This window comes from Nannospalax galili, unplaced genomic scaffold (assembly GCF_000622305.1).
Source record: "Nannospalax galili isolate Female #2095 unplaced genomic scaffold, S.galili_v1.0 scaffold579, whole genome shotgun sequence".
Taxonomy (NCBI): domain Eukaryota; kingdom Metazoa; phylum Chordata; class Mammalia; order Rodentia; family Spalacidae; genus Nannospalax; species Nannospalax galili.
In genome coordinates this window covers 1172627-1188990 of record NW_008344599.1, presented here as the reverse complement: position 1 = coordinate 1188990, position 16364 = coordinate 1172627, and the positions used below count along the sequence as shown (strand labels likewise).

Here is a 16364-nt window from a genome sequence, read left to right as displayed (position 1 = left end):
CATGTCCTGTGATTAAGGTCAATGGGAAACTGCAACAACCCACTCCAAACAAGACAACAAATGATCTAGACCCTTCAGGGATGAAAGCATGGGTCACTCCTCCAGGGAAAGAGCCAAGACCTGCAGAGGTGCTTGCTGATGGTGGAGGAAATACAGAATGGGATAGTCATATCATGTTAGGTGAAATTATGACCTCAACATTGTTTTCATTTGAAAATTAAGCATGACATAGAGAGATACTATTGGGTGTCAACTTGACTAGATCTGGGATTAACTGAGAGAGATCTTCTTAATTGGATCATCCGAAGCTGGAAGACACGCCCTAAATGTGGGTGTTACCTTCTGATGGCAGCCCATATAAAAGGCCACAGCAGAGAAGAACGCTGGGCTTCTTACTGCTTGCCTTCTCTCTCACTGGTAAGTTTGTCTTGCTGCTGTAGACTGAAGACTAGCTGATCTTTTGGAATTCGTCAGACCCTCAGCTCCAGATTGGGACTACTGAGACATCCTATGAAATTAGAACTCAATCAGGTCTGCATGCTTAATGGTCTGTTCTCATTGCATTTATCATCACATTCATCAAGGATTGGTCAGCATCTTTACACATAGGTCAGGAGCCTTCAATGTATTGTCTTACTACCCTACCAGCCCTTCATCTTTTACACAAAGTTGTCAAGAGAAAGTGTCAATGAACTTCAGTTATCCCAAGTGGACAGCATCCTTCTATCTCCCATTTATTAGATATAACTTGATTTTTTAATTATTTTTACTTTAAATTATGTCTATGTTGGGGAGAGCAGGTATGTGCACACAAGTGCAGATGCTTTCAGAGGCCAGAGGTATCATATCTTCTGGAACTGGAGTTACAGGTGGCTGTGAAGTGAGGGATAGGGCCTGAGTTCTGATCATCTCTAAGAGTAGTACATGCCTTAACTGCTGAGCCACCTCTCCAGTCCTATAATGCAATCCTTAACAATGAAGTCCTGCATCAGTTGTCTGCCATTGTGTAATAAATTCTCCAAAGTCAGTAATTTAAGACAGAAACACTTTATAATAGCATTCTAGCTCATAACTTCCAAAAGGAAGTCATTTGAGCCATTCTCCCATTGGTCTTACATGGACCCATTTTCAGTGTTGCATTCTAAGGGTTCAGCTTGGGAATAGAGTTAAACTGGGATAGTCTGAGGCCACAGACTCTCTCCTCTCTCCATCATTGTCATCTTCATCTTCTTATTTCTTCTCCCTCCCCCATCCCGTCCCTGCCCCCCCCCCCGACGCTACTACATAGCAGGCTTCTCTACAGCATAACAATCTCAGGATAGCTTCCAAGAAGATAAACCCCAAAATATAAGAATTTTCAAGCTTGGTTTGCATCACAATGCTGATATCTCAAAGCAAGTCTTAAGGACAGGCCTAAAAACATCATGGGAAGGCTACCAGGTGCATGGATATGATGAAGCATAATTCGTTGACAAGAATAATTGAAACAATATACCATAGTCTTCTTTCCTTTTATTCCCAATGATTCTTATCTCTCCCATTTGTAAAATACACTCATTCCTCCAAAAGTCATACTCAATCATGCCATTAAATAAATATAAGTTCAAGATCCTCTTATCTGTCTCAGAGTTATGCAATTTGGGAGTCTTTTAGATAGACCCACTGAAGGGGTACTCCAATTGCCTCACCCTGCGTCCCTGTTCAGCAACGTCATCAGGCTCCACCAACATTTCACTTGCTACCTCACAGCCTCTGCCAGCCATTCTGTCCTAAAGTCAATGCCATGTGGCTTGGATTTTTGTTGTAACAACACATTACTTCCAGGCATTGGTTTGTAGGTTTTATATTTCTGTGTAAGAAAAAAAATACCCCACAAATCAGTGACTTAACAGCAGTTGGTTTCTCATGATCCCATGAACTAACTCATCTGCTGGTTAGGCCTGGGATCTCTCATGACGCTGTTCCATCTGGAGAGCCCTCAGAAACTGGGCCTAACTGGTCTCTCCTACCATATGGTATTTAATCCTGGGCTTCTTCATGGCATAGTGATCTCAGGGTTTCAAGATGTCAAGCCCCAATGTGAGCATGTTTACCAAACCTGTTTCCATCACATTTATGTCACATTAGCTGAAACAAACCACATGGCTGAACCCAGTACCAATGTGGTAGAGGAGGTAAACGAATATGAATAATAGTAATCTACTGGAGTCACTGCAGTAGCAATCCACTTTCATGCCAAAATGCAAGTTTCATGCTTTTTTCTGTATTCCTATTCAAGTATACAGACCAACATCTTGTTAACCTATGTATATTTGGCATAGTTATTTGACTGACTTGAAGACACATAGGTTTTAAAAACACAAGGACCAGAAAAAATAAAATAAGCCTACCACCAACTATAGTCTTAGAAAAACAAAAAAAATATTTTTAAATAACCATTTTTTAAAAAATCTTACCATCTTTCTTTGTTTCTATGAATCAAATATCTTTTTCTGGCTGGGGATCTTTACAGTATCACAAATATCAAATACGTAACTCTGATTCATTTACTCTTGTATTTACTGCAGTCATAACAACTCAAGAAATAAATTCTGTCTGAATCTGCAAATTTTTTCATCCTAAATAACTGTTTGAACATCTGAATGATCATATAATGAAGATTCCTCAGTATTTGAACAAGAAGGAACTGAATAGAATCACTGGCATTTCAAACCAGTATTTGAGTTTTGCTGAGATCAGATATTAGACTTGATTTGTCTTTCCCTTATAAAGATATAGGTATATTTAGTTTTTCACTAAAATAAAGAGAATCAGGAATGTGTTTTAATGGCCTCAAAGGCTCTCTTTCTATCAATCATTTTGTCCAGAACAAGTTGAGTTTTTCATCAGTAGTAGTGGGTAATGATGAATACATTTGATTAATGGTATCTTGCTTTCAAAGATTGATAAGCCATTAAACTCTGTGCCAAAAGACACAGTCTCCTCTTGCTACCAAGTATGATTTTAATAATCCATGTATGTTTGTGTTTTTCCCCATGCAGCAGAATATTCCATCAAAGTGTAACAAGGGGATTCACTGAGAACTCAATTTGTATGTGGCGGCTTTTTGTTCTGTTTCGTTAGCTTGCTTGTTACGCAATTAACCTCTGCCTGTGTTTCCAGTTCTAGCAAATTATGTTCTTACCCCAATCTAGGAACAACAGGAGGAATTCTGGGACTTATTCTTTGGGACCAGAAGGGGGTCACTAATATTACTCTCTATTTGAAACACCAATTGCTAATTAGTCCTTCCAATTACCTAGAGCCTATGACAATGACGATGATGATGATGATGATGATGATGGTGGTGGTGGTGGTGGTGGTGGTAGTGGTGGTGATGATGATGGTGATGATGGTGATGACAGTCAGTGTTTATGGAGCTCTCACTGTGCCAAGCATTGTTTAAAACTCTTTACATGGATTGATTTATTTAATCCTCACAACATGATACAGATGTTATGATTACCTCCCCTTTCTACAGATGGGTAGAGAGATATAAAGCAATTTATTCAGGGTAACATAGTATTTAAATAACAGTATCAGGATTTGAACCCATTACTAGCTCTATTGGTCAAAGATACTAGTCTCATGAAGAATTTAGAGTTCCTTCCCGGGTCGTGGCCTTCCTGAGACTCTGTTCTCAGCAGTAAGTCACTAACACTCATCTACTTCAACAAAAGTTGACCTTGCTTTTTGATGATTTGCACAAATTATTAATAAGCAATTACTGAAGCCTCTGGCCAGTCACCTAAAGCCAACAGAATATCAGACCACTATTCTCTCCATGGCTGTGTGGGATTCTATATTCTCCTAGAACTCAAATCAGATTGCTCCCCAGTCTACCACCTCTGCAGCCATCTCATGGCTGCCAATCCCTCAGAGCCAGGTCTCTTACATGCCATGTATCTTCCCCACCCACCACACTATGTCCCAACCCAACACACAGTCCATCAAAAAGTGCTTCCTGAGGACCTACTGCATGCCAGGGCCTATGATAGGCCTAAAAGGTAGAGCTATATACCTATGCTGGGGGCTTTTGTTCCCACCATCCCTGACTTCCAATTTAGAAACATGATTAATTTTAGCCAACCTGGAAGTAAGAAGAAGGGAGGGAGGTTTTAGAAAACATTCAGACTAAACTTCCTTTATAATCCTTTCCAACCCCACCCCCATCCTCTTGATTCCTCTCTAAGGCAAGCATTTATTAGTTTGATTTCAACACACATACTTGTACCTGTAATTACTATATAATGTCTGTTTACTTTTTTAAACGAAAATGAATTTAAATTAATCTTGTTTTGTGAATTTCAAGGCACCCCCTGAGATAAATGAAGACACTCCAGGGTGTCATCAAACCAGTGCTGGGAATCCTTGCTCTAAAAAGTAGAGAAGCAAGCTCATTAAACCTTCAAGGAGCCAGAGGGGGAAAATGTATGCAGATATGCAGAGAGAACACATTAAAGAAATGGTTTTATATGTGCAGTATACATAGTAAGAGAGATAAAGAAATATATAGGAGAGGTGCCAAAATGTGGTTCTTTAGGTGAACTCTCTCTTCTAACTCTAATCATCAGTGCCTCACTACAGCAAAATTGATGCTAGGAACAGTATTTCCAAAAGTCCCCTTCCCTCTATATTTTGAATACAAATGAGAGGTATTCATGTGAGAGATGGAAGGAAAAGATCATTATTTGCCAGAGGTCAGCAAATAGATAGGCAGAGACAGGTTCTGAATAGCATCTAGGTGAATTTCTTGAGAGTTCCCACATTAGTAGTGCAGACTGAGAAAACTGGTGGGAATTTCCCAGAAGTTCTTGAAATTTACAGTAGGATTGTTTGCAGGTAAGGATTTTGAGAGTATCTCACATAGATGTTATGGGCTAAATCATCTGGGACCTTTGCTGAGCAGCCCATCCAACAGGTATATAAAACTTAAAAGTCCTTATATTGCTTTCCTCTGTGTCTGGTTACTCTTTTAACCTCATAAAAACATCATGTGATACAATTAGGAGATAGTTAATCTTTTGTCTCTTTTTTGTATATGTACTTTAATGTTCTCACAGTTGTTATTTGTATAATGTATTACCAAAAGCTTTAAAAATGTTTTAAATGTATAATAAATATTCCTGTAGTGCTGGGAACTGAACCTAGCACCTTGGACATGCTAGGCAAGGTGCACTGAGACACACCCCCAGCCCTAGCATTAGCCCTATGCCTAATAGAGATGCTATAGACGCTAAGAAGGAGAGCATAAACCATGAATGGTAAGGAAGCAAAGAAGACTTCCTAGAGCAGTTGGTTTGTTCCCAGACTGAACATTGAGAGAGAGACAATAATTCCACTAAAGGACAGGAAAGCAGGTAAAGGGCACAACATGGACTAAAAAAGAGGAAAGAGAACACTGTTTTTCTAAGAACCCTGCATACATTGCCCAGTGACGGGACAGACATTGTTACAAAGGAATAAGGTAAAATGAAGCTGGAAAGAAACACAAGAACTTCATCCCGGAGGGCTTGTAAGTCTGTAAGTGTAAGGGGTTCCTCTAGAAGGTAGTAAGAAGTTACAAAACAACTGGACAGGGTAGGATCTGTGTTCTATCAGGTCACCAGGACTGCACAAAGGGGAAGTATGTAGATGCCAGACTACAGGAGGCCAGCCCTGAGGTTCACAGAGGTAATGAGCTCTGAAAAGGTTCAAGAATGAGGGACTTTGGATGAAAAGATCTGCAATGGAACAAGAAGATGGCATGGTACAAAGTTGCCCAGGACTCCCTCTCCTTCCTTCTAACTGTGGGGAAGCTAGAATAGCTCTTAAATTGGATAACAACCAAAGCAGCTTCTGTTATGTCTGGAATGTAGTTAAAAGGTGAAAAGATGGGGGAGTGATGTTTCAAGAATTCCTCCAGAAAGGAAGTCTAGGAACCAAGCCCTTCCTTGGAACAAAAACAGGAAAATCACATGTGAATTTAAGCTTATTTTCCTTGGATCTCTGTCTAACATGTATATAAAGCCAAAAGATTGTTCTAATTCAGACTGTTAGGTGTTTCTAATTGGCCTTGGGCTTCCATCCAAGATAGTTAGGCTCCTCTAGGACCTCTCCCTCTGCTGATCAGCTCCTCTACCCAAAGACCCACTCAGAAAAGCTCAGCCCCAGAGAGGTGACACCTTAAGAGCTCTACATCACCACTTCTGCAACCAGGCCCTGTTTGGAATGCTACCAATGACTGTCAAGTAGAAGGAAAAACAGAGCTGCAGGATAAACCACTATACAGCAGGGCTGGAGCCTGAGCATCTTCATTTCTCACAGACCCACGTGCTACCAGCTGTGGATCAGAACTTGAGAAGCTGGTGGAAAGGTGCCTGCAGAGCAGCGGGGGCTTGGGAAGGTGCCTAAAAGAACCAGCTGTTGATTGTGTGAGCTCCGTAGATTCCTGTGTTTGTTATATTTTCACTGGAAAATGAAACAATGTGGTCAACAGCTTTAGAGATTAGAAGACTTAAAACAAAGCAAAGAGATAAGAAGAAATATGGCAATTTAGGATCTGTTAGCTACTGTAACCAGTATATTAAAGATAAGAAACCAAATAAGAAAGTCTGAAAGTTTTCTATTGCTACATAACAAGTTGCCACAAACTTAAGGGCTGAAGAAATATCTATTATGTTACAGTTCTGTAGATTAGAAGTCCAGTTATAGGTTAGCTGTATCCTCTGCTTTGGATCTTGACAGGCTGAAATCAAAGTGTCAGCTGGGCTGTTACTCATCTGAGCTCAGAGTAGCATGAAAGAAGAACACAGAGAATCCACCAAGACACCTTTCACAGCAAAAGTGGCTTTTACCTAACGAAGAGCTCCCTCTTGATTCTGCCCTCACCTGCCTTTGTTGAATGGCTTTACAGAAAGCAAAGCCTGCCCCACCACCGCCCCACCATCTCCAACTCACATCATAACATCTCAGATAAGGCTGCATCCCCAACATCTCAACTTGAAGTTTTAGCATGTTTTGGAATGCTCTAAAGAGAAAATATAGTTGTAAGCACCATAAATGTGAAATTGCCAAAAATGCAAAAAATCAACTAGTAAATTGTGAGATTTCAGTTATGGAATGTTCTGTAACAGTATACAAATCACACATTTTCAACAAGATGCACAAAAAAGGAGAAAAATAGGGAAAAGCTATCAGTGCCATCTGGTGGAAGGACCTATATTAAAATGCCCAAGGTGATATGACCACACCCAGACCATTTCAGACCTTTATACTAATAGCCAACACATAACTGACAGATATCAAGGCAGTTTTGCCATTAGTTTAGAGGAAATAGATCTGGTTAGGAACAGATGTATTGTAAGTACTTGCATTCTGTGTGTGACCAGTTTTTAAATAATTTATATGCCATCCTTAGCCATACTAATATCACATAAACCTTTACCTCCAACACAATGCACACAAAAAAATCTATACCCAAACCATTCTAGTTGGTTGCCCTTTATAGCATAGTTCCCCAGATGTGGAGACTTTACATTAATTTATTACAGCACTTCACACAAACACCCTCTTGGATCACAATTTCTTATCTTTCTTTTTCATTTTTGTTTTAGTTCTTGAGTTTATTGCAAATTAGTTCTCTTCTTTCCTTCAAACAAAATTTTCATTTGTAGTAGTTACCTATTGCTGCATGACAAATTTGCCCCAAAATTTATTATGTTAAATAACAGACATTTATTATCTTACAGTTTCTGTGGGTAAGGAATTAGAAGAGGCTTAGCTAAGAGGTTTTGAGCCAGGGGGCTCATGAGATTATAATCAAGATGTTGTACAAGTCATCTAAAGTCTTGCATGGAGCCAGAGGTTCAGTTCCTGAATAGCTACCTCATTGTCACTGTCTCCCTATATCCTCACAGTATGGATAGCACACATCAATTTTTTGTGACCAACCCTATGAAGTTATACATTATTGTTTTAATAATAACCAATGGGCTTTGAAAACTGGCCTCCTCATTGTAGAAAAGAACATCCCTGGGATGCTGGTTGGGGGCCATCTTGGAGGTTGGCCACCATACCATCCCTTCTTGAAAGGCTCAATTTCCAGATCTCTGGCCCAGGTACAATGTGTATTTATACATTGCAAATTCAGAACATATCAGACACAGAAATCTGATGGTTTTGTAATGCAGGTAATCCTTTGTTTTGTTGGGACACAAGGACCTAGCTAGAGGAAGAAATTCTCTGAGTCTTAACTTCATCAGTAACCAGGAAACTAGGGCCTCAATGTGAGAGAAAAAAAAAAGTCAAAACATTCTTATCAACTAGGAAGAGGAAGTTAGAATGCCCGAAAATTGTTCCCTTGAGCTTTTAAATGGGAGAGAACACAATGAAAACGGAAAATTCTGCCACTGAGAAGGCATTCTGTCATTAGAAAATTCTGTCATTAGAAGAGTAGTTCCAACCCGATAATCTCCCCCTGCCCCCGACTGACTCCCTTCATGCTTGTTATTTTTAATTGCACAATTAGCTTTTTAAAATATATTATCTGATTGCCAGATAAAGACTATTGCTTTGATGAGCAGTTTGGTACTTTATTACATGTTCTGGGAATAATATTATCTGAGTCTAAATTCCCCCCAAGTATATTGTAAATTCCCTGAAGTCATGGAAATTGCTTAAGCTTATTACTCATCCCACCATCAGTGTCAGCAGATTCCTCTCCAAGAATGTCCTTCCACACACTCATATACATACATATACACATACTACCAATACAGATACAATAGGAGCAGTGCCCAATAAAGACCAAGAAATGTAGTCCTGGGCTTGGAGAGATGGCTGAGCTTAGTTAAGAGCACTGGCTGCTCTTGCAGAGGACCTGGGTTCAATTCCCAGTACCCACATGGCAGCTAACAACCATCTGTAACTCCAATTCCAGAGCATCTGACTCCCTCTTCTTCCCTTGCATGGCATGCTTGCACTTACATTCATGCAGGCAATACACTCATATGCACAAAATAAAAAGAAACGTAGCCCCTTTACAACAGTAGTAATTAGACTACTACTGGTTAGTCTGTTGACTTGACACAAACTAGCACCATCTAAGAAGAGGGAACCTCAACTAAGGAATTCTCTCCACAGATTGTCCTGTGGGCATGCTGATGGATGAGGAGGTCCCAGCCCACTGTGGGCCATGTCCTCCCTAAGCAGTGGGCCATGTATAAGAAAGCTAGCTGAGAAAACCAGGAGGATCCATCCAATAAGCAGCTTTCCTCTGTGGTCTCTGCTTCAGTTCCTTCCTCTGGGTTCCTGCCTTGAGTTCCTGCCCTGATTTCCTTCAGTGATGGATTGTGACCTGGGATTTCAGTTGTAAACTGAAATAAACCCTTTCCTCCCCTAAGTTGATTTTGGTCACAACAGAAAGCAAACTAGAACATAGACTTAGCCAGAATCATTTCCATAAAAGGAGAGAAAGGGAAGGAGGGGGTCAACAGGAATGGGAGGCAGATAAGAGGGTAATGGGGGAGAAACTGTCCAAGAAAAGTTCTAAAATTGAAAAAAAAAAAACTTATCTAGGGAAAAATTAAAGCATGAACTCAATAAAATAGCCAACAGTACAAAAAGAATGTTCTAGATCTACTCTAATTGGCATTTGTGTGAGTACATACACACGTAAAACTTCATTGAGGTATGTATTCACTGCATGTTTTAGTATGTAAATTATATTTCAATAAAGAAGTGAAATGTTTAAAAAGAGGTGCTACATTATACTCAACGCAGTCCTCAAACTCAAGCAATAAGACTCTATAAATGTGTCTTACCAATGCATTCTTTTTTTTTTCCATTCATTTAACATTTTTGAACACCATGTTCAGGATCCAATTAGCATGAAAGATTAAGCAAATCAGTCTTGATTCCAACAAAAGCCGGAATCCCCAGGTCAACAAAACAACTGTCCTAGCAGGAGGACATCACATTCATGCAAGCCGAGATAAGAGTGAACCAAGAGCCTCCACCTTCCTGAAGGTCAGATAACCCAATACAAAGAAGAGAGGGCTCTAAATTTGATTAAGAACTATTGTATGAAATGCACAAAGGTCAGTACTGTGCACGGGAGCAGGCGCTGACATTGTCAGCTTCAGGGATCCTAGCCATAGAACTTGCCTTACAGTTTCAGAATCCCTGGGCCAAGACAGAAATTAAATGAGACCCTTGGCAGACCCTGGACCACTTCCTCCCTGAGTCTGCTGGAGGGAAAGCCAGACCAGTGGACAAGGGGAAGGAAGTCTTCAGAGGGAGCCCACTGGCCTTTTCATAGGGAGAGCTGGCAGGTTGACAAATGTGCTTCTAACCCTGCAGAGACCCACAGATGAGGGAACACTATTGTTTGGGGGCTCTGAAGAGAAGAGGATCTGTCTCCCCCAAAACTGTTTTCTCTCTGGAGAAGAAAGACTCAGGGCTGGATATCAAGGAGACAAGGAATGGACATGGGAGAAGAGACACACGTGGCAAGTTTTTCCTGGGCAAGTAGAAGGAAAAGAGAAGGAAAGAAACTGAGAAACCTTGTCCATTGGCAGTGCAGCCAGGAATCATGGCAAACCCCTCAACTGTGAGGCTCTGGTGGGGTGACTGGTGACAATGGGCCACAACTGGGAAGAAAGAAAAGGAATGAAATGGGCAACTGGAAAGATTAATGGGTAGATATGCAGGAAATGGCAGTACAGACCAGGAAGGTCTTCATCAGGGCTCTAACTGGTCAGAACAGAAGATCTGGAAGCTCCTGGAAACAGGAGATCAGTTGGCTGGGAGAAGGGTGTACTTCCCCTGAGTCAGAGCAGGCCTTCAACTATGTGGAAGGAGCAATCCTTTTTTGTTTTACTGAAGCCACAGGATGATTATGTGTGTTAAGGGTAGGAGGTCTAACCATCCTGGCAGGAATGAAAATATTCTAAAAAGACATTTAGGCCCCTCCCTTTGACTATCAAACTATTGAAACAATGAACTCCACGGTTATCAGTACCCCTGCTGCAAGTTTCATGTAGAGGAAAGAAAAGGCTGGGAGCCTGCTGTCAGCCACATGGGAAGCTTGTCTCGGAAAAAGGTTTCACACGTTCTGACAACTCGTCAGACCACCTTGTAGGAGAGACTGGAACTGACAGTGATGACACACCTTGACTATACATACCTTTTCCCCTCGGTTTAAACCTGAACATCATGTCAGGACCCCAAAGATGGATGACCTGGGAGGAGGGGGTCACAGAACTTATTTTGTTCCTCTTCCCAATGTGACCACATTGAATAAATCTTTTTTCTGCTTTTCACTATCATTCTTGTTTAATTAGCCTATCAAGGACAAGTTGCCAAGCCTGGCTTGTTAGGGTCACCAGGGCCCAGGCTCTTACCATAACAACTCCAGAAATGGAGGGAAGCACATCTTCATGGCCAAGTTGTATGGGTTCAGATCAGGGTATCCTTGGCCAAGTTAACCAGCTTCCCTAAGCCTCTGGTTGTAACCATGAACAAAAAGGATACAAAAACACCTTCCACATTTGGTTATTACAGAAAGCACCCCACAGGTCCTGCGACACAAGCAAATTCTGTAAGAGTTAATGATTTTTACAATTATTGAGTTTCACTATTACAGTATCTGGAAGAGAGACTCCTCAGAGTCTGGGTGAGATACAGTTACAGGTTCCCATTTTATAAGAATAACATTTATGGAGCTGGAGAGATGGCTCAGCAGTTAAAAGCACTGGCTGCTCTTGCAGAGGACAGGGTTTGGTTCCCAGTATCCACACATGGTGGCTAACAAGATGTATAACTCCAGTTCCAGGGGCTCTAATGTCCTTTTCTGGTCTCTGCAGGCACTGCATGCATGTGGTACACTTACATACATGCAGGCAAAACACTCATACACATCATATAAAAATAATTTTTTAAATAAATAACATTTACAAACTCAGGCCTGCTCAGAGTAGAGTGACTTGGAGGACCTGTAAACATTGTAATGGGGAGATGTAGGAACTGTGAATAAAATTAAAACACATAGGACAAGAGATTGGTTACGTGAACAGAGTGCCATTTCCTGTTTAGGAAACAGTGTTGTGGTGTTAAAAAATGCTGGGGCACAGTCATTTCCTTAACCTCTCCAGTGCCTCAGTTTTCTCATGTCTAAAATGGGGCCATTTAGATCAATCATCATTAACTATGACAGCTAATTAATACAGGAAAAGTGAAACGTGCACAAAGAAATGCTCAATAAATGTTAGTTATGTCACTGAGTCTTATTACGGTATTACCCGGGGCAATTCAAGGTGCCAGATAGCAGCCCCATATTTTTTTAACAGTCCCAGCAATGTGAAAATGAAAATAAGTGCCTAAAAGATAATAATTGCCCCCCATTGGAAGAACTTAAGAAGTCATCAACGACGACTGCTCAGTCATTGGAGAGGAGATTCCTTCCCCAAGGCGGAAGTAGATTTGTCCTGTTAAACCCTTGTGTTTCCTGTGAAGGAAGGGGAGTCCAGGCCCTTTAGAGACAAGGGCAGCTGGTCCTCGATGCAATGAATGCAGCACACCACCAGGGAGCAGCAGAGTCCAACCCCAGGCGGTTTCATCTACAGGAGCAATTAATTTGTAGGCGTCCTCAGCGAATAGCGCCCCGCTGCAATTACTGGAGTTGTTGATTAGCCGACCTATCAGCGAGTGTCCAGCTCTAGCTGGGCGGACGGCGGGGAATGCTCCGCGTCTCTACGAGCCCAGTGCGCGTTCTGACCCCTCCCCGGCAGCTCCTCCAACCCCAGGCGGAGAGGAGGGCCACGTGGCTCGGCTGCCGCAAGTGCTTGGCCGGGACTGGGTTCGCCCGAGGGTGAACAGGTCGCAGGGCGGAGTAGGAAGGGCCGGCCTCGGCCTGGGTGTCTCACCCGCAATGGGCGTGCAGCCCCCCAACTTCTCCTGGGTGCTCCCGGGCCGGCTGGCCGGGTTGGCGCTGCCCCGGATGCCCGCCCATTACCAGTTCTTGCTGGACTTGGGCGTGCGGCACCTGGTGTCCCTGACGGAGCGAGGGCCCCCTCACAGCGACAGCTGTCCGGGCCTCACCCTGCACCGACTGCGCATCCCAGACTTTTGCCCGCCGGCCCCTGACCAGATCGATCAATTCGTGAAGATCGTGGACGAGGCCAACGCCCGGGGAGAGGTCAGCTCGTGTGGATCCAGCTGTAGCTGGCCAGGCCAAGTGGGCGGGACCAACGCGGGTGGGCGGGACCTGGGATTGAGGGGCGGGGCCAAGAGTGCAACTGTGGGAGTCTGCTGAGCTGCTAGACCTCAGCCAGGTGGGGAGAAAAAAGGAAGTGAAGCCTTGTGAAGTGGTCTGCAAAAAGTACTGTCAGCGGAAAAGGAGCAATACTTTCTAGAGAGGTGGGGGCCTTGAAGCCAGATGATGTCACTTCTTGCCCTCTTGAGGGCCTGAGACTTGGGGTAACAGTCCAACTCGGGAAGGACTGCAAAGTGTTGGGGAGGGCTTTCGGCTCCATCCCATCACTTCCCTCTTCACAGGCGGTGGGCGTGCACTGTGCCCTGGGCTTCGGCCGCACTGGCACCATGCTGGCCTGCTACCTGGTGAAGGAGCAGGGTTTGGCTGCAGGAGATGCCATCGCTGAGATTCGGCGCCTGCGACCAGGATCCATCGAGACCTACGAGCAGGAGAAAGCCGTCTTCCAGTTCTACCAGAGAACGAAATAAGGGGCTCAGCAGCCTTCTGCCAGGCACCGACCCTCCTGTTCTACATGGACAATGTGGCCAGAGAGGAAGTGAACTAAAGTAATAAACCCTTACGCTCCCTTTGGCTCCTATTGGACTTCTGTAGCCTTTCCCCACAGGCATAACCTGGTTTACAGGATGGCTGAGACCCCATGAAAATGCATAAATAATAAGAACCAACTTATGCTGCATAGAATTTTACAAAGCACTCCCAGTACACCAACATGTGAGTTTCATCAACCCTGTGATGTAGAAAAGACAAAGACCATCTTTATTGTTCAGATGAGGCAGCTAAGGCTCAGGCCCAGAAAGGTCCAAGGTCATCATTCTAGAAAATGGAAAGATGGGCCAGGACTGCAACACATATCTTTGTCTTCTTGAAGATGCTGAAAATCTCCGATGCCTGACCATAATTGATATGGTTTCTGGAGAACTAGTGATAATGATGCAAGTTCCCAGCCACAGCCTCCAAGCAGCCTCAGGGCTTTGACACTCCCAGGCCAGGAGGACCCCTGTTGATACCATCACATATTCTAGGTCCATCTGCCCCACATGGGTCACCTTTGCTCGTCTCAGGGCAGAGAAGGCCTGAATGTTATGTTCATGGATGATCTCTATCTCCCTGAGGTTGGGCTCCTCCTATCAGCCTCACATGATCCTCAGCTTATCTGGTACCTCCAGCCCACCATGCCATTCCCAGCCTCAGACCAAGGAATGCTGGAACTGAGTCTGGGTGGTTATGCAGAGAGGATATTAATATCAAATAAAGAACTCTGGGGTACGAATCCTGGCCGTGCTTCTCAGGTATTATTTTCACTTCTCCCCTGTTGGACCCCTGCCATTAGCACCACACTTTTGACTTCTGAGCAATGAGGTACATGGCATACATGGGCCAAATAGACTCTTTGCATAATGTCAGTCTGCATTCTTGCCCTCTGCAGTAACAGCTGAACTGAATAAGGCAGACTTTATCATGAGATGCACATAAAGTGCCTGTGTGAAGCAAGTGCTGTTAGAGGTGGAGGCTACTTGTCAAAATGAGACCTGATTCCTACTCTCCTAGAGGAGATGGACACAGACCATCCAGTCACACATACTGGATACCAAAAGCCGTATCTACTATTCCAGGCACAGGAAGGAATAGTCAAGAGTCTCCCTGTGGATTCCATCCCTCATATCCAAGACCATAGCTAGGTCTAAGCCATCCCCTTCTCCACTTCTTTCCCACTGCTGCCCCAACTCAACATTATTCAGCCCACCCTCAAACAAAAGGGTTATCAGGAAGAAATGTAAGATGCCCCCTCAGTTCCTTCTGTGTCTAATCTGAGGGATCCATTTTATTTCCTTGGATCCTATCTAGCCTACACAGGGGAGGATATCAGCCAAAGAGAAGAAACCCAAAATCCCAGGCATTCAGACTGTAACAGAAGAATGAGGGCTAGCATGAGCAGAGGGCATGATGAAACCCTCACCCTCCTCTCCCCAAAAGATCCATCCACCCTGCCATTCCCACTCCTGCCCCATTCTGTCCTCATGTAAACCAGACCATCTTCCCAAGATGTGTGCATGCCTGTGTGCATGTTTTCATGCAGAGGGGGCAGGCAGGAGGGGTATAAATGGTGCACTTCCTTGACCCTCTTCCTCCATTGTCAGGGCTTGCCCATATGGGAAGGGGATCAGAGGATTGAAGCTGCACCCCAGAGTTCAAGCCTTCTCACCTGACCTGATCTGCTGGGGCCATACAACCCATCCCTGTCCTTTCCACTCGGTTCCTCTTTTGCTCTACCCTCCCCACGTCCTCTGCAGCGCCAGAGCAGAGTCTGCTTCTACTTTCCTCCCAAGGCTCCTTTGAAGGAGACAGAAATTTTTTCTAACCCCATTACAGCCCTGTGTGCAGCCTCCCTCCCCATAATTTAAGCAGGTCTCCTCTGCCTCAAGAGTTCCTTAGGGAAATAAACATATAATTATGTGCTTAAGGAAATCGCTTTTAAATAAGTAAGAGTTGACTTCAAATGAAAAACTCTGCCCTTCTCCTTCCATCTACCTTGAGAGGGTAGCCTGAAGTTCCATTTGTTCTCATTCTGCCTCCAGGATTTTTGCTTTCACGCCACCCTTTCTTCTGTCTTTGTCTACCAACAGAAGGTCACATATTAACCATGGCCCAACCTCATTATATCCTACACTGGTTCCAGAAACAGGCCTTCTCCATCTACAAAGCATTTTTACATTTGCATCAGACCAGGGTTTCACATCCTCAGCATTCCAGACATTTGGAGCTGGATGATGGAGGGGATTGGGGGATCCTGTGTACTGTAGGGTGTTTACCAACATCCCTGGCTTCCACTCACTAGATACCACCTACACACCCCTCCAGTTGTGACAACCAAAGATGTTTCTAGACATTGTCAGGTATCCACTAGAGGGGAACAAAATCTGCCCCAATTGAGAACCACTGAAACAGACTAATACATGGGTTTCAGTCTCTCTGGAAATAGAGGAACAGGCCTGGGCATTTCTTCGGCAGGAACACACATCTTAGTAGGAGAGCAAGGGCCAACTCAGTCACCACCTCCTTTCAAAATATT

The 16364-nt window shown here is 43.5% G+C and overlaps 2 protein-coding genes across 2 annotated transcripts in view; one reads left to right on the top strand and one right to left on the bottom strand.

The window, feature by feature from the left end:
* The window catches only part of Vsig8 (V-set and immunoglobulin domain containing 8), a 147998-nt gene that overhangs the window by 56131 nt on the left and 75503 nt on the right, over positions 1-16364 (bottom strand). The window lies entirely within an intron of this gene.
* Dusp23 (dual specificity phosphatase 23) lies at positions 12025-14564 on the top strand. Its single transcript, XM_008840836.3, has 2 exons — positions 12025-13216; positions 13576-14564. The coding sequence occupies exons 1-2, from the start codon at positions 12950-12952 to the stop codon at positions 13759-13761; spliced, it is 453 nt and encodes a 150-aa protein (XP_008839058.1). The 5' UTR covers positions 12025-12949; the 3' UTR covers positions 13762-14564.

What these genes read in the sequence shown, in the direction of transcription:
- Dusp23 (XM_008840836.3), top strand. Translation starts at nt 12,950, where the DNA reads ATGGGCGTGCAGCCCCCCAACTTCTCCTGGGTGCTCCCGGGCCGGCTG. An exon ending in AGGCCAACGCCCGGGGAGAG is followed by an intron (nt 13,217 to 13,575) that starts GTCAGCTCGTGT and finishes CCCTCTTCACAG; the next exon opens with GCGGTGGGCGTGCACTGTGC.